This window comes from Bos javanicus, chromosome 3 (genome assembly GCF_032452875.1).
Source record: "Bos javanicus breed banteng chromosome 3, ARS-OSU_banteng_1.0, whole genome shotgun sequence".
NCBI classification, from domain to species: Eukaryota; Metazoa; Chordata; class Mammalia; order Artiodactyla; family Bovidae; genus Bos; species Bos javanicus.
The window spans coordinates 25,992,907-26,008,465 of NC_083870.1; the positions used below are offsets into that span (position 1 = coordinate 25,992,907).

The window sequence follows — 15,559 nt, forward strand, 5'->3', positions numbered from 1 at the left end:
CAGCCCTCAATTTCCAGGTCATGACAATCTAAAATGTCTTCAGACATTGTCAAATGTGTCCTGGAGGCAGGGAAAAAATTACACCTTTATTCAGAACCACTACTCTAAAACTACAAGTAATCAACATAATGTGGTATTGGCATCAGTTCAGTCGCTCAGTCGTGTCCAACTCTTTGAGACCCAATGGACGGCAGGATGCCAGGCCTCCCTGTCCATCGCCAACTCCCGGAGTTTACTCAAACTCATGTCCATTGAGCGGTGATGCCATCCAACCATCTCATCCTCTGTTGTTCCCTTCTCCTGCCTTCAATCTTTCCCAGCATCAGGGTCTTTTCAAATGAGTCAGCTCTTCACATGAGGTGGCCAAAGTATTGGAGTTTCAGCTTCAGCATCAGTCCTTCCAATGAATATTCAGGACTGATTTCTTTTAGGATGGACTAGTTGGATCTCCTTGCAGTCCAAGGGACTCTCAAGAGACTTCTCCAACACCACAACAGTTCAAAAGCATCAGTTCTTCAGTGCTCAGCTTTCTTTATAGTCCAACTCTCACATCCATACGTGATTACTGGAAAAACCATAGCTTTGACTAGATGGACCTTTGTTGCCAAAGTAATGTCTCCACTTTTAAAAATGCTGTCTAGGTTGGTCGTAACTTTCTTCCAAGGAACAAGTGTCTTTTAATTCCTGGCTACAGTCAACATCTGCAGTGATTTTGGAGCCCACCAAAATAAAGTCTGTCACTGTTTCCACTGTTTCCCCATCTATTTGCCATGATGTGATGGGACCAGAGCCATGATCTTACTTTTCTGAATGCTGAGTTTTAAGCCAACTTTTTCACTCTCCTTTCACTTTCATAAAGAGGCTCTTTAGTTCTTCGCTTTCTGCCATAAGGGTGGTGTCATCCACATATCTAAGGTTATTGATATTTCTCCCAGCAATCTTGATTCCAGCTTGTGCTTCATCCACCGCAGCATTTCTCATGATGTACTCTGCATATAAGTTATAAGCAGGGTGACAATATACAGCCTTGACGTACTCCTTTTCCTATTTGGAACCAGTCTGTTGTTCCATGTCCAGTTCTAACTGTTGCTTCCTGACCTGCATATAGATTTCTCAAGAGGCAGGTCAGGTGGTCAGATATTCCTATCTCTTTAAAAAATTTCCAGAGTTTGTTGTGGTCCACAGAGTCAAAGGCTTTGGCATAATCAATAAAGCAGAAGTAGATGTTTTTCTGGAACTCTCTTGCTTTTTTGATGACCCAACGGATGTTGATCCAATGGATGTTGGCAATTTAATCTCTGGTTCCTCTGCCCTTTCTAAATCCAGTATTGGCATAAGGAAAGACACAGATCAAGGGACAAACTTGAGAATCCAGAAATAAAACTTTACATTTATGATCTGTTGATATATTGCAAAGGAGCCAAAGCAATTTAATAGGGAAAGGATAGTATTTTCAATAAATACTACTGGGATAATTAGATACTAACATGCACATATGAGACCTTTATCATATATAAGGAATTAATTTGAAATAAATCATACACCTAAATTTAAGATGTAAAACTATAAAACTGAAGAAAACACAGGTCTAAAGTCTTTGTGACCTTGGATTAGGCAAAAAAGGAAAATCCAGGAAAGAAAATATTGCTATATTACACTTCATCCAAATTAAAGTAGGTTGCATTCGAAATAGAGCATTAAAAAATAAAGACAAACCACAACCTTAGAGAAAATAGATACAGTATAAAGAACTCATGCAACTCAATTAGAGAGTCCAGTTTTCAAAATGGGAAAAATATTTGAATAGACATTTTACCAAAGACATCTGCACAGCTAATAGCACAGATTCAACATCATTAGTCATCAGGAAAATGCCAATGAATGCTGTATTCAGATACAACTTCACACCCACTAGAACGGCTGTCACAGACAATAACAAATGTTGGTGGGGATGTGGAGAAACTGGTACTCTTACCCTTATACATTGCCGGTGGGAATGCAAAAACCCACTTTGGGTATGTAAAAGTCACTTTGAAAGACAGTATGGTAATTGCTCTAAAAGTTATAGATAAATTTGCCATGTTATCTAGCATTTCCAACCCCTGAGTACATACACAAGAGAAACAAAAACAAATGCCCATACAAAAATTTGTATGCAAGGTTCATAACAGCACTGTTTATAATAGCCAAAAAGTGGAAACCAAAATGTCTATTAATTGATGAATGGATAAACAAAATATGGAATATCCATATAAATTAAATGTTTTCAGCAATAAAAAGGAACAAACTCTTGATACTTTGCTACAGCATAACTATAGCTTGAAAACCCTATATTAGGTTAAAGAAGCCAACTGCAAAAGACAACATGAAATACCCAGAAAAGGCAAATCTATTAAGACCAGGGCTTCCCTGGTGGCTCAGATGGTAAAGAATCAGCCTGCAATGCAGGAGGACCCAGGTTGAATCCCCGGTTTGGGAAGATCCCCTGGAGAAGGAAATGGCAACCCACTCCAGTATTCTTGCTTGGAGAATTCCATGGACAGAGGAGCCTGGAAGGCTCGCAAAGAGTCTGACACAACTTAGAGACTTAGCAAGAAAACATAAAGACAAAAGGCAGATTAATGGTTCTCCAGGGCTGACGTAGGAATAGAAACTGGCTGCAAATGGGCATGGAGGATCTTTGTGGATTGTGGGAGGGTTGTACAATTCTATAAGCTTACTAAATATCACCAAACTTCCCACTTAAAATGGGAAAGCCTTATTTTGTGTAAATTATACCTCAATAAAGCTGTTAATTTTAAAAAGTTAAGAGGGTGGTCCTAAGATGACGGAGGAATAGAACAGGGAGACCACTTTTTCCCCACAAATTCATCGAAAGAACATTTGAATGCTGAGTAAATTCCACAAAACAACTTCTGAATGCTGGCAGAAGACATCAGGCACCCAGAAAGGCAGCCCATTGTCTTCAAAAGGAGGTAGGAAAAAATATAAAAGATAAAAAGACAGGCAAAAGAGGTAGGGACGGAGATCCGTCCTGGGAAGGGAGTCTTAAAAAAAAGAGAAGTTTCCAAAAACCAGGGAACACTCTCACTGGCAAGTCTGTCGCGAGCCTTGAAACCTCAGAGGGCAACACAACTGGGAGGAAAAATAAATAAATAATTAAAACCCACAGATTACGTGCCCAATGGCAACACCCAGCAGAAAAGCAGCACATCTGCTCGCATCTGCCACTAGCAAGCGGGGGCCAGACAGGGAGGAGGCACGGGCTGTATTGCTTAGAGTAAGGACCGGGCCTGAATGCCCCGAGGGCAATCCGAGGGAACTAACTTGAGATATCAAACCAGACTGTGGGATAGCTATCCCGTGAAAAGCCCTAACCTAAGACACTGCCAGACCCGCTCACAGAACAAAGGATTGAGCAGAGCTAGCCGGCTGTGGACAGTCCCATCTCCTGCCAGAGACAGGCAGGTGAGGGCAGCCAGAGCCAGAAGGGGGCAATTGCAGCCCCAGAAAGGCATCATCTACCAAGCTGCAAGCAGGCTTCATTGCTAACCAAGTCTTCTTGGGATTCTGGACAGTCGACATATGCCAGGAGGGTCGCAGCCAGAGATCAGCTCCCCAGAAGAGACACATGGAACACCTGAGAAGGTGCGCCAGTTGTACACCCAGAAAACTGAGTGGCAGGGATGGGGAAGGCGATAAGTCACAGCGATTGCGCTCACCAAGCACCTGGTCACGTGAGCTGCTCAGACCTGAGAAGGGCACAAAACGCAGGCCCAACCTAGTCTATGCCTCTGTGGAGTACCCAAAAACTTGAACCTGAGCAGCTTAGACCTGGGAAGTGCATACAACTCAGGGCCTGCCTCAGACAGTTCCCAGCAGAGCAATCTAGAGCCTAAGCAATGTAGACTGGGAAAGCACACACGCCATGAGCGGGGACAGACCCAGTGTGGCCGAGACACTGCAAGCACACGCCAGTGATATTTGTTTGCAGTGTTCCTCCCTCCCCATAGCATGTCTGAACAAGTGAGCTTAAAAAAGTGACCACCACCGCCCCCTTGTGTCAGGGCGGAAATTAGACAGTGAAGAGACCAGCAAACAGAAGCTGCTGCTGCTGCTGCTGCTGCTGCTAAGTCGTTTCAGTCGTGTTCGACTCTGTGCAACCCCATAGACGGCAGCCCACCAGGCTCCCCTGTCCCCTGGATTCTCCAGGCTCCCCTGTCCCCTGGGATTCTCCAGCCCACTCCAGTGGGCTGCCATTTCCTTCTCCAATGCATGAAAGTGAAAAGTGAAAGTGAAGTCGCCCAGTCGTGCAGCCCGCCAGGCTCCTCCATCCATGGGATTCTCCAGGCAAGAGTACTGGAGTGGGGTGCCACTGACTTCTCCAGCAAACAGAAGAAGCTAAAACAAACAGAGGGGACCACCTTGGAAGTGACAGGTGCAATAGATTAAAAATGTAGTTAGCACCGACTACATAGGAAGGGGCCTATAGATCCTGAGAAGTAGAAGCCGGATCAAGGAACTCTCTGAAAATGAACTAACCCCACACTGTCCACAACAACACCAGAGAAAGTCCTAGATATATTTTTACTATTATCATTTTTTAAATAAAAATAAAATTCTTTATTTTATTTTATTTTTTTTATTTTAAGTCCTCTGCTGCTGCTGCTAAGTCACTTCAGTCGTATCCGACTCTGTGCGACCCCATAGACAGAAGCCCACCAGGCTCCCCCGTCCCTGGAATTCTCCAGGCAAGAACACTGGAGTGGGTTGCCATTTCCTTCTCCAATGCATGAAAGTGAAAAGTGAAAGGGAATTCACTCAGTCGTTCTGACTCTTAGCGACCCCATGGACTGCAGCCTACCAGGCTCCTCTGTCCATGGGATTTTCCAGGCAGGAGTACTGGAGTGGGGTGCCATAAGTCCTCTATTACTCCTTTAATTTTCATTTTTATAACCTATTACTTTGCAAAAAATAAGAGCCTATTTTTTAAAGCAAACTTCATATATATATATATATATATATATATTATAATTTTTGTGACTTTTTTTTTCTTTATTATTGTATTTTTGAGAATCCAACCTCTACCCTAGATTTTTAATCTTTGCTTTTTGGTATTTGTTATCAATTTTCTACCTTTAAGAACCCAATCTTCAGTACCCATTTTTACTTGGGAGCGAGATTACTGACTTGACTGCTCTCTCCCTCTTTGGACTCTCCTTTTTCTCCACCAGGTTGCCTCTATCTCCTCCCTCACCCTTCTCTTCTCTACCCAACTCTGAATTTGTGTGTTCCAGGCTGTAGAGAACACTTAGGGAACTGATTACTGACTGGATCTGTCTCTCTCCTTTTGATACCCCCCTTTATCCTCCTGGCCACCTCTGTCTCCCTCCTTCTTCTCTTCTCTGTGTAACTCTGTGAACAACTCTGAGGGGTCCAGACTGTGGAGAGCACATAGGGAAGTGATTACTGGCTAGCTTGCTCTCTCCCCTTTTGATTCCCCCTCTTCTCCTCCTGGTTACCTCTATCTCCCTCCTCCCTCTTCTCTTCTCCATGTAACTCTGTGAACCTCTCTGGGTGTCCCTCACTGTGCAGAAACTTTTCATCTTTAACCTAGATGTTTTATCATCGGTGCTGTATAGATGGAGAAGTCTTGAGGTTACTGTAAGAATAAGACTGAAAACAGAGGCAGGAGGCGTAAGTCCAAATCCTAGGAACACCAGAGAACTTCTGACTCCAGGGAACATTAATCGATTGGAGCTCATCAAATGCCTCCCATCAGTCAGTTCAGTTCAGTCGCTCAGTCGTGTCTGACTCTACAACCCCATGAATCACAGCACGCCAGGCCTCCCTGTCCATCACCAACTCCTGGAGTTCACTCAGACTCACACCCATTGAGTCAGTGATGCCATCCAGCCATCTCATCCTCTGTCATCCCCTTCTCCTCCTGCCCCCAATCCCTCCCAGCATCAGAGTCTTTTCCAATGAGTCAAGTCTTCGCATGAGGTGGCCAAAGTACTGGAGTTTCAGCTTTAGCATCATTCCTTCCAAAGAAATCTCAGGGCTGATCTCCTTCAGAATGGACTGGTTGGATCTCCTTGCAGTCCAAGGGACTCTCAAGAGTCTTCCCCAACACCACAGTTCAAAAGCATCAATTCTTCAGCGCTCAGCCTTCTTCAGAGTCCAACTCTCATATCCATACATGACCACAGGAAAAACCATAGCCTTGACTAGACAGACCTCTGTTGGCAAAGTAATGTCTCCGCTTTTGAATATGCTATCTAGGTTGGTCATAACTTTTCTTCCAAGGAGTAAGCATCTTTTAATTTCATGGCTGCAGTCACCATCTGCAGTGGTTTTGGAGACCAGAAAAATAAAGTCTGACACTGTTTCCATGTTTCCGCATCTATTTCCCATGAAGTGATGGGACCGGATGCCATGATCTTCGTTTTCTGAATGTTGAGTTTTAAGCCAACTTTTTCACTCTCCTCTTTCACTTTCATCAAGAGGCTTTTGAGTTCCTCTTCACTTTCTGCCATAAGGGTGGTGTCATCTGCATATCTGAGGTTATTGATATTTCTCCTGGCAATCTTTATTCCAGCTTGTGCTTCTTCCAGTCCAGCGTTTCTCATGATGTACTCTGCATACAAGTTAAATAAGCAGGGTGACAATATACAGCCTTGACGTACTCCTTTTCCTATTAGGAACCAGTCTGTTGTTCCATGTCCAGTTCTAACTGTTGCTTCCTGACCTGCATACAAATTTCTCAAGAGGCAGGTCAGGTGGTCTGGTATTCCCATCTCTTTCAGAATTTTCCACAGTTTATTGTGATCCACAGAGTCAAAGGCTTTGGCATAGTCAATAAAGCAGAAATAGATGTTTTTTTTTGGAACTCTCTTGCTTTTTCAATGATCCAGCAGATGTTGGCAATTTGATCTCTGGTTCCTCTGCCTTTTTTAAAACCAGCTTGAACATCAGGAAGTTCACGGTTCACATATTGCTGAAGCCTGGCTTAGAGAATTTTGAGCATTACTTTACTAGCATGTGAGATGAGTGCAATTGTGCGGTAGTTTGAGCATTCTTTGGCATTGCGTTTCTTTGGGATTGGAATGAAAACTGACCTTTTCCAGTCCCATGGCCACTGCTGAGTTTTCCAAATTTGCTGGCATATTGAGTGCAGCACTTTCACAGCATCATCTTTCAGGACTTGAAATAGCTCAACTGGAATTCCATCACCTGCACTAGCTTTGTTCGTAGTGATGCTTTCTAAGGCCCACTTGACTTTACATTCCAGGATGTCTGGCTCTAGGTGAGTGATCACACCATCATGATTATCTGGGTCGGGAAGATCTTTTTTGTACAGTTCTTTACTTAGACTGAAACCAAGCTCCACCCAAGGGCCAACAAGTTTCAGAGCAAGACATATGACGCAAATTCTCCAGAAACACAGAAACATAGCCCTGAGCTGCAATATACAGGCTGCCCAAAGTCACACCAAATCCACTGACATCTCAAAACTCATTACTGGACACTTCATTGCACTCCAGAGAGAAATCCAGCTCCACCCACCAGAACACCGACACAAGTTTCCCTAACCAGGAAACCTTGACAAGCCACCCGTCCAACCCCACAGCTAGGAAACTCCACAATAAAGAGGAACCACAAACTGCCAGAATATGGAAAGGCCACCCCAAACACAGCAATATAAACAAGATGAAGGGGCAGAGAAATACACAGCAGGTAAAGGAACAGGATAAATGCCCACCAAACCAAACAAAAGAGGAAGAGATAGGGAGTCTACCTGATAAAGAATTCTGAATAATGATAATGAAAATGATCCAAAATCTTGAAAACAAAATGGAATTACAGACAAATAGCCTGGAGACAAGGATTGAGAAGATTCAAGAAAGGTTTAACAAGGATCTAGAAAAAATAAAAAAGGGTTAATATATAATGAATAATGCGATAAATGAGATCAAAAACACTCTGGAGGGAACCAACAGTAGAATAACGGAGGCAGAAGACAGGATAAGTGAGGTAGAAGATAGAATGGTAGAAATAAATGAAACAGAGAGGAAAAAAGAAAAATGAATTAAAAGAAATGAGGACAACCTCAGAGACCTCTGGGACAATGTTAAATGCCCCAACATTCAAACCATAGGAGCCCCAGAAGGAGACAAAAAGAAAGACCATGAGAAAATACTTGAGGAGATAATAGTTGAAAACTTCTCTAAAATGGGAAAGGAAATAATCACCCAAGTCCAAGAAACCCAGACAGTCCCCAGTAGGATAAACCCAAGGCAAAATACCCCAAGACACATATTAATCAAATTAACAAAGGTCAAACACAAAGAACAAATATTAAAAGCAGCAAGGGAAAAACAACAAATAACACACAAAGGAATTCCTTATGGGATAACAGCTGATCTTTCAATAGAAACTCTTCAGGCCAGGAGGGAATGGCAGGACATACTTAAAGTGATGAAAGAAAATAACCTACAGCCCAGATTACTGTACCCAGCAAGAATCTCATTCAAATATGGAGAAATCAAAAGCTTTACAGACAAGCAAAAGCTGAGAGAATTCAGCACCACTAAACCAGCTCTACAACAATGCTAAAGGATCTTCTCTAGACAGGAAGCACAGAAAGCGTGTATAAACTTGAACCAAAAACAATAAAGTAAATGGCAAAGGGATCATCAGATCAGATCAGATCAGTCGCTCAGTCGTGTCCGACTCTTTGCAACCCCATGAATCACAGCACGCCAGGCCTCCCTGTCCATCACCAACTCCCGGAGTTCACTCAGACTCACGTCTATCGAGTCAGTGATGCCATCCAGCCATCTCATCCCCTGTCGTCCCCTTCTCCTCCTGCCCTCAATCCCTCCCAGCATCAGAGTCTTTTCCAATGAGTCAAGTCTTCGCATGAGGTGGCCAAAGTACTAGAGTTTCAGCTTTAGCATCATTCCTTACAAAGAAACCCCAGGGCTGATCTCCTTCAGAATGGACTGGTTGGATCTCCTTGCAGTCCAAGGGACTCTCAAGAGTCTTCTCCAACACCACAGTTCAAAAGCATCAATTCTTCGGCGCTCAGCCTTCTTCACAGTCCAACTCTCACATCCATACATGACCACAGGAAAAACCATAGCCTTGACTAGATGAACCTCTGTTGGCAAAGTAATGTCTCCGCTCTTCAATATGCTATCTAGGTTGGTCATAACTTTCCTTCCAAGGAGTTAGCGTCTTTTAATTTCATGGCTGCAGTCACCATCTGCAGTGGTTTTCGAGCCCCCAAAAATAAAGTCTGACACTGTTTCCACTGTTTCCCCATCTGTTTCCCATGAAGTGATGGGACGGGATGCCAAGAACTTTGTTTTCTGAATGTTGAGCTTTAAGCCAACTTTTTCACTCTCCACTTTCACTTTCATCAAGAGGCTTTTGAGTTCCTCTTCACTTTCTGCCATAAGGGTGGTGTCATCTGCATATCTGAGGTTATTGATATTTCTCCCGGCAATCTTGATTCCAGCTTGTGTTTCTTCCAGTCCAGCGTTTCTCATGATGTACTCTGCATACAAGTTAAATAAACAGGGTGACAATATACAGCCTTGATGAACTCTTTTCCCTATTTGGAACCAGTCTGTTGTTCCATGTCCAGTTCTAACTGTTGCTTCCTGACCTGCATACAAATTTCTCAAGAGGCAGATCAGGTGGTCTGGTATTCCCATCTCCTTCAGAATTTTCCACAGTTTATTGTAATCCACACAGTCAAAGGCTTTGGCATAGTCAATAAAGCAGAAATAGATGTTTTTCTGGAACTGTCTTGCTTTTTCCATGATCCAGCAGATGTTGGCAATTTGATCTCTGGTTCCTCTGCCTTTTCTAAAACCAGCTTGAACATCAGGAATTTCACGGTTCACATACTTTTTAATAATTACCTTAAATGTAAATGGGTTGAATGCCCCAAACAAAAGACAAAGACTGGCTGAATGGATACAAAAACAAGACCCCTATATATGTTGTCTACAAGAGACCCACCTCAAAACAACGGACACATACAGACTGAAAGTGAAGGGCTGGAAAAAGATATTCCATGCAAATAGAGACCAAAAGAAAGCAGGAGTAGCAATACTCATATCAGATAAAACAGACTTTAAAACAAAGGCTGTGAAAAGAGACAAAGAAGGACACTACATAATGATCAAAGGATCAATCCAAGAAGATATAACAATTATAAATACATATGCACCCAACATAGGAGCACTGCAATATGTAAGACAAATGCTAACAAGTATGAAAGGGGAAATTAACAATAACACAATAATAGTGGGAGACTTTAATACCTCAGTCACACCTATGGATAGATCAATTTCTTGTAGATCAACCACTACATCACGCCGATGATGGAGCTGAAGCCAAACGCAGGCAGCGACCATGCCTGGGTCTGGAATACCCATGCCGACTTTGCCGACGAGTGCCCCAAGCAGGAGCTCCTGGCCATCCGCTTCCTCAACGCCGAGAATGCACAGAAATTTAAGACGAAGTTCGAAGAATGCAGGAAAGAGATTGAAGAGAAAGAAAAAAAAGGGTCCGGCAAGAATGACAGCACCGAGAAGGTGGTGGAGCAGCTCGAGGCGCTATCGGTGCAGGAGGGCGAGCAGCCCCAGGGCGCAGCAGAAAATTAACAGAAAATTAACAAGGAAACACAAACTTTAAATGATACAATAGACCAGTTAGACCTAACTGATATCTATAGGACATTTCACCCCAAAACAATAAATTTCACCTTTTTCTCAGGTGCACATGGAATCTTCTCCAGGATAGATCACATCCTAGGCCATAAATCTAGCCTTGGTAAATTCAAAAAAACAAATCATTCCAAGCATCTTTTCTGACAACAATGCAATAAGATTAGATCTCAATTACAGGAGAAAAACTATTAAAAAATGCCAACATATGGAGGTTACACACTGCTGAATAACCAACAAATCACAGAAGAAATCAAAAAAGAAATCAAAGTATGCATAGAAACGAATGAAAATGAAAACACAACAACTCAAAACCTGTGGGACACTGTAAAAGCAGTGCTAAGGGGAAGGTTCATAGCAATACAGGCATACCTCAAGAAACAAGAAAAAAAGTCAAATAAATAACTTAACTCTACTCCTAAAGCAACTAGAAAAGGAAGAAATGAAGAACCCCAGGGTTAGTAGAAGGAAAGAAATCTTAAAAATTAGGGCAGAAATAAATGCAAAAGAAACAAGAGAGACCATAGCAAAAGTCAACAAAGCCAAAAGCTGGTTCTTTGAGAAGATAAATAAAATTGACAAACCATTAGCCAGACTCATCAAGAAACAAAGGGAGAAAAATCAAATTAATAAAATTAGAAATGAAAATGGAGAGATCACAACAGACAACACAGAAATACAAAGGATCATAAGAGACTACTATCAGCAACTATATGCCAATAAAATGGACAACTTGGAAGAAATGGACAAATTCTTAGAAAAGTACAACTTTCCAAAACTGAACCAGGAAGAAATAGAAAATCTTAACAGACCCATCACAAGCACAGAAATTGAAACTGTAATCAGAAATCTTCCAGCAAACAGAAGCCCAGGACCAGATGGCTTCACAGCTGAATTCTACCAAAAATTTAGAGAAGAGCTAACACCTATCCTACTCAAACTCTTCCAGAAAATTGCAGAGGAAGGTAAACTTCCAAACTCATTCTATGAGGCCACCATCACCCTAATACCAAAACCTGACAAAGATGCCACAAAAAAAGAAAACTACAGGCCAATATCACTGATGAACATAGATGCAAAAATCCTTAACAAAATTCTAGCAAACAGAACCCAACAACATATAAAAAGATCATACATCATGACCAAGTGGGCTTTATCCAAGGGATGCAAGGATTCTTCAATATCTGCAAATCAATGTAATACACCACATTAACAAACTGAAAAATAAAAGCCATATGATTATCTCAATAGATGCATAGAAAGCCTCTGACAAAATTCAACATCCATTTATGATAAAAAATCCTCCAGAAAGCAGGAATAGAAGGAACATACCTCAACATAATAAAAGCTATATATGACAAACCCACAGCAAACATTATCCTCAATGGTGAAAAATTGAAAGCATTTCCCCTAAAATCAGGAACAAGACAAGGCTGCCCACTCTCACCACTACTATTCAACATAATTTTGGTAGTTTTCGCCACAGCAATCAGAGCAGAAAAATAAAAGGAATCCAGATTGGAAAAGCAGAAGTAAAACTCTCACTGTTTGCAGATGACATGATCCTCTACATAGAAAACCCTAAAGACTCCACCAGAAAATTACTAGAGCTAATCAATGAATATAGCAAAGTTGCAGGATATAAAATCAACACACAGAAATCCCTTTCATTCCTATACACTAATAATGAGAAAATAGAGAAATTAAGGAAACAATTCCATTCACTATTGCAATGAAAATAAGAAAATACTTAGGAATATATCTACCTAAAGAAACAAAAGACCTATATATAGAAAACTATAAAACACTGGTGAAAGAAATCAAAGAGGACACAAATAGATGGAGAAATATACCGTGTTCATGGATCGTAAGAATCAATATAGTGAAAATGAGTATGCTACACAAAGCAATCTATAGATTCAATGCAATCCCTATCAAGCTACCAATGGTATTTTTCAGAGCTAGAACAAATAATTTCACAATTTGTATGGAAATACAAAAAACCTTGAATAGCCAAAGCAATCTTGAGGAAGAAGAATGGAACTGGAGGAATCAACCTGCCTGACTTCAGGCTCTACTACAAAGCCACAGTCATCAAGACAGTATAGTATGGTACTGGCACAAAGACAGAAATATAGATCAATGGAACAAAATAGAAAGCCCAGAGATAAATCCACACACCTATGGACACCTTATCTTTGACAAAGGAGGCAAGAATATACAATGGAGAAAAGACAATCCCTTTAACTAGTGGTCCTGGGAAAACTGGTCAACCACTTGTAAAAGAATGAAACTAGAACACTTTCTAACACCATACACAAAAATAAACTCAAAATGGATTAAAGATCTAAACGTAAGACCAGAAACTATAAAACTCCTAGAGGAGAACATAGGCAAAACTCTCTCCAACATACATCACAGCAGGATCCTCTATGATCCACCTCCCAGAATATTGGAAATAAAAGCAAAAATAAATGGGATCTAATTAAACTTAAAAGCTTCTGCACAACAAAGGAAACTATAAGCATGGTGAAAAGACAGCCTTCAGAATGGGAGAAAATAATAGCAAATGAAGCAACTGACAAATAACTAATCTCAAAAATATACAAGCAAATCCTACAGCTCAATTCCAGAAAAATAAATGACCCAATCAAAAAATGGGCCAAAGAACTAAATAGACATTTCTCCAAAGAAGACATACAGATGGCTAACAAACACATGAAAAGATGCTCAACATCACTCATTATCAGAGAAATGCAAATCAAAACCACTATGAGGTACCATTTCACGCCAGTCAGAATGGCTGCGATCCAGAAGTCTACAAGCTATAAATGCTGGAGAGGGTGTGGAGAAAAGGGAACCCTCTTACATTGTTGGTGGGAATGCAAACTAGTACAGACACTATGGAGAACAGTGTGGAGATTCCTTAAAAAAAAAAAAAAAAACTGGAACTAGAACTGCCATACAACTCAGCAATCCCACTGCTGGGCATACACACCAAGGAAACCAGAATTGAGAGACATGTGTACCCTAATGTTCATCGCAGCACTGTTTATAATAGCCAGGACATGGAAGCAACCTAGATGTCCATCAGCAGGCGAATGGATGAGAAAGCTGTGGTACATATACACAATGGAGTATTACTCAGCCATTAAAAAGAATACATTTGAATCAGTTCTAATGAGGTGGATGAAACTGGAGCCAAGTACAGAGTGAAGTAAGCCAGAGTGAAGTACTACAGAGTGAAATAAGCCAGAAAGAAAAACACCAATACAGTATAATGCATATATATGGAATTTAGAAAGATGGTAATGATAACCCTGTATGCGGGACAGCAAAAGAGACACAGATGTATAGAACAGTCTTTTGGACTCTGGGGGAGGACGAGGGTGGGATGATTTGGGAGAATGGCATTGAAACATGTATATTATCATATGTGAAACGAATCACCAGTCCAGATTCAATGCATGATACACGGTGCTTGGGGCTGGTGCACTGGGATGACCCAGAGGGAGGGGATGGGGAGGAAGGTGGGAGGGGGTTCAGGATGGGGAACACATGTACACCTGTGGTGGATTCATGTCAATGTATGGCAAAACCAATACAATATTGTAAAGTAAAAATAAATAAATAAAAGTTAAACAAGCAAATGGCAAAAAGTAATTCTCTTATATCCTTGCCACAAAAAGATAACTGCTGTTAACTTTTTTTCTTCCTCTGTGTGTTTTAACAAAATGTTCTACCATACAGTTTTAAAACTGATTGGTTCACATATATTAATATATTTGTGTGTCATTAATAACAAAACTGCATGGAACACTTCATGAAATGATACATGATGAAATTGAAAAACCACTTTGGGGATCATCCAATGCCTTAATTTTACCCATTTTGGTTTCATTTCCTTACATATAAAACAAGGAAGTTTTAGAACTAGTTTTCTTGGTTCTTTGCTGACCTGAACCTCTTTATTAAATTTTTCCTACTCCTTTTGGAATTATTACTCCAATCTGTTGCTAATGAACATAATTAAAAAATAGCAACTAACATTGCAAGCTTATTTCAGCCTGGATGCATGGATTTTTCATATTTAATTCTCCTAAAAAATCTGTATTATCTTCCTTTTACAGATAAAAAATTGAGATTTTCTTAGGGTTAAGAAACTGAAATTCTCTTGAGGGAAGGAGAGAATGGGAAATTATTGCTCAATGGTTACAGAGATTGTTTGGAGTGATGAAAAAGTTTTGGAAATAGATACTGGTGATGGTTGAACACCACTGTCAATGTAATTATTAACACTACTGGGTTATACACAAATATGGCTAAAGTGGCAAACTTTATATTTAATTACAAAAAAATTTTTAAGACATGTTAGGTCAGCCAACAGGACCCCTTTTTTTTTTTTTTTAACAGCCTTAATGAGGTACAACTGGCATAACATGCTGTGAATTGAAGCTGTATATGGTATGATATATGCATAGACTGTGTAATGATTACAAGTCAATAACACATTCATCACCTCACATACATTTTTTGGTGTGAGATGGTGTTAAACCTTCTAGTAACTTTCAAGTATGTTTCCATGTTGTTAACTTTCCATGTTGTTAACTATAGCCATCATGCTATACATTACATCCCTTCAACTTATCTTACAAATGGAAGTTTGTACCATTTGACCAACATCTCCCCACCCCTCAGACTCTGGCAATCACCAATGTACTGTTTCTATGAACCCATACTCTTTAACATGAATGCTATTTGCACGTTGATAGTGTTTCGTAACCCAGTGAAATAGTGGTGAAAATCTGATACCT

General features: G+C 40.8%; 2 protein-coding genes across 2 annotated transcripts in view; one reads left to right on the forward strand and one right to left on the reverse strand.

The window, feature by feature from the left end:
* The window catches only part of MAN1A2 (mannosidase alpha class 1A member 2), a 181,947-nt gene that overhangs the window by 16,413 nt on the left and 149,975 nt on the right, over positions 1-15,559 (reverse strand). The gene's annotated exons all lie outside the window — the stretch shown is intronic.
* On the forward strand, positions 7,714-10,697 carry LOC133245032 (ran-specific GTPase-activating protein-like). Its single transcript, XM_061412964.1, has 2 exons — positions 7,714-7,740; positions 10,377-10,697. Exons 1-2 carry the CDS (start codon positions 7,714-7,716, stop codon positions 10,680-10,682), a joined length of 333 nt encoding a protein of 110 aa, XP_061268948.1. The 3' UTR covers positions 10,683-10,697.

Bases quoted from the DNA above. Each gene is read 5' to 3' on its own strand.
- LOC133245032 (XM_061412964.1), top strand. From the start codon at position 7,714: ATGAAGGGGCAGAGAAATACACAGCAG. The intron at 7,741-10,376 runs GTAAAGGAACAG...AATTTCTTGTAG, and splicing joins GGCAGAGAAATACACAGCAG to ATCAACCACTACATCACGCC.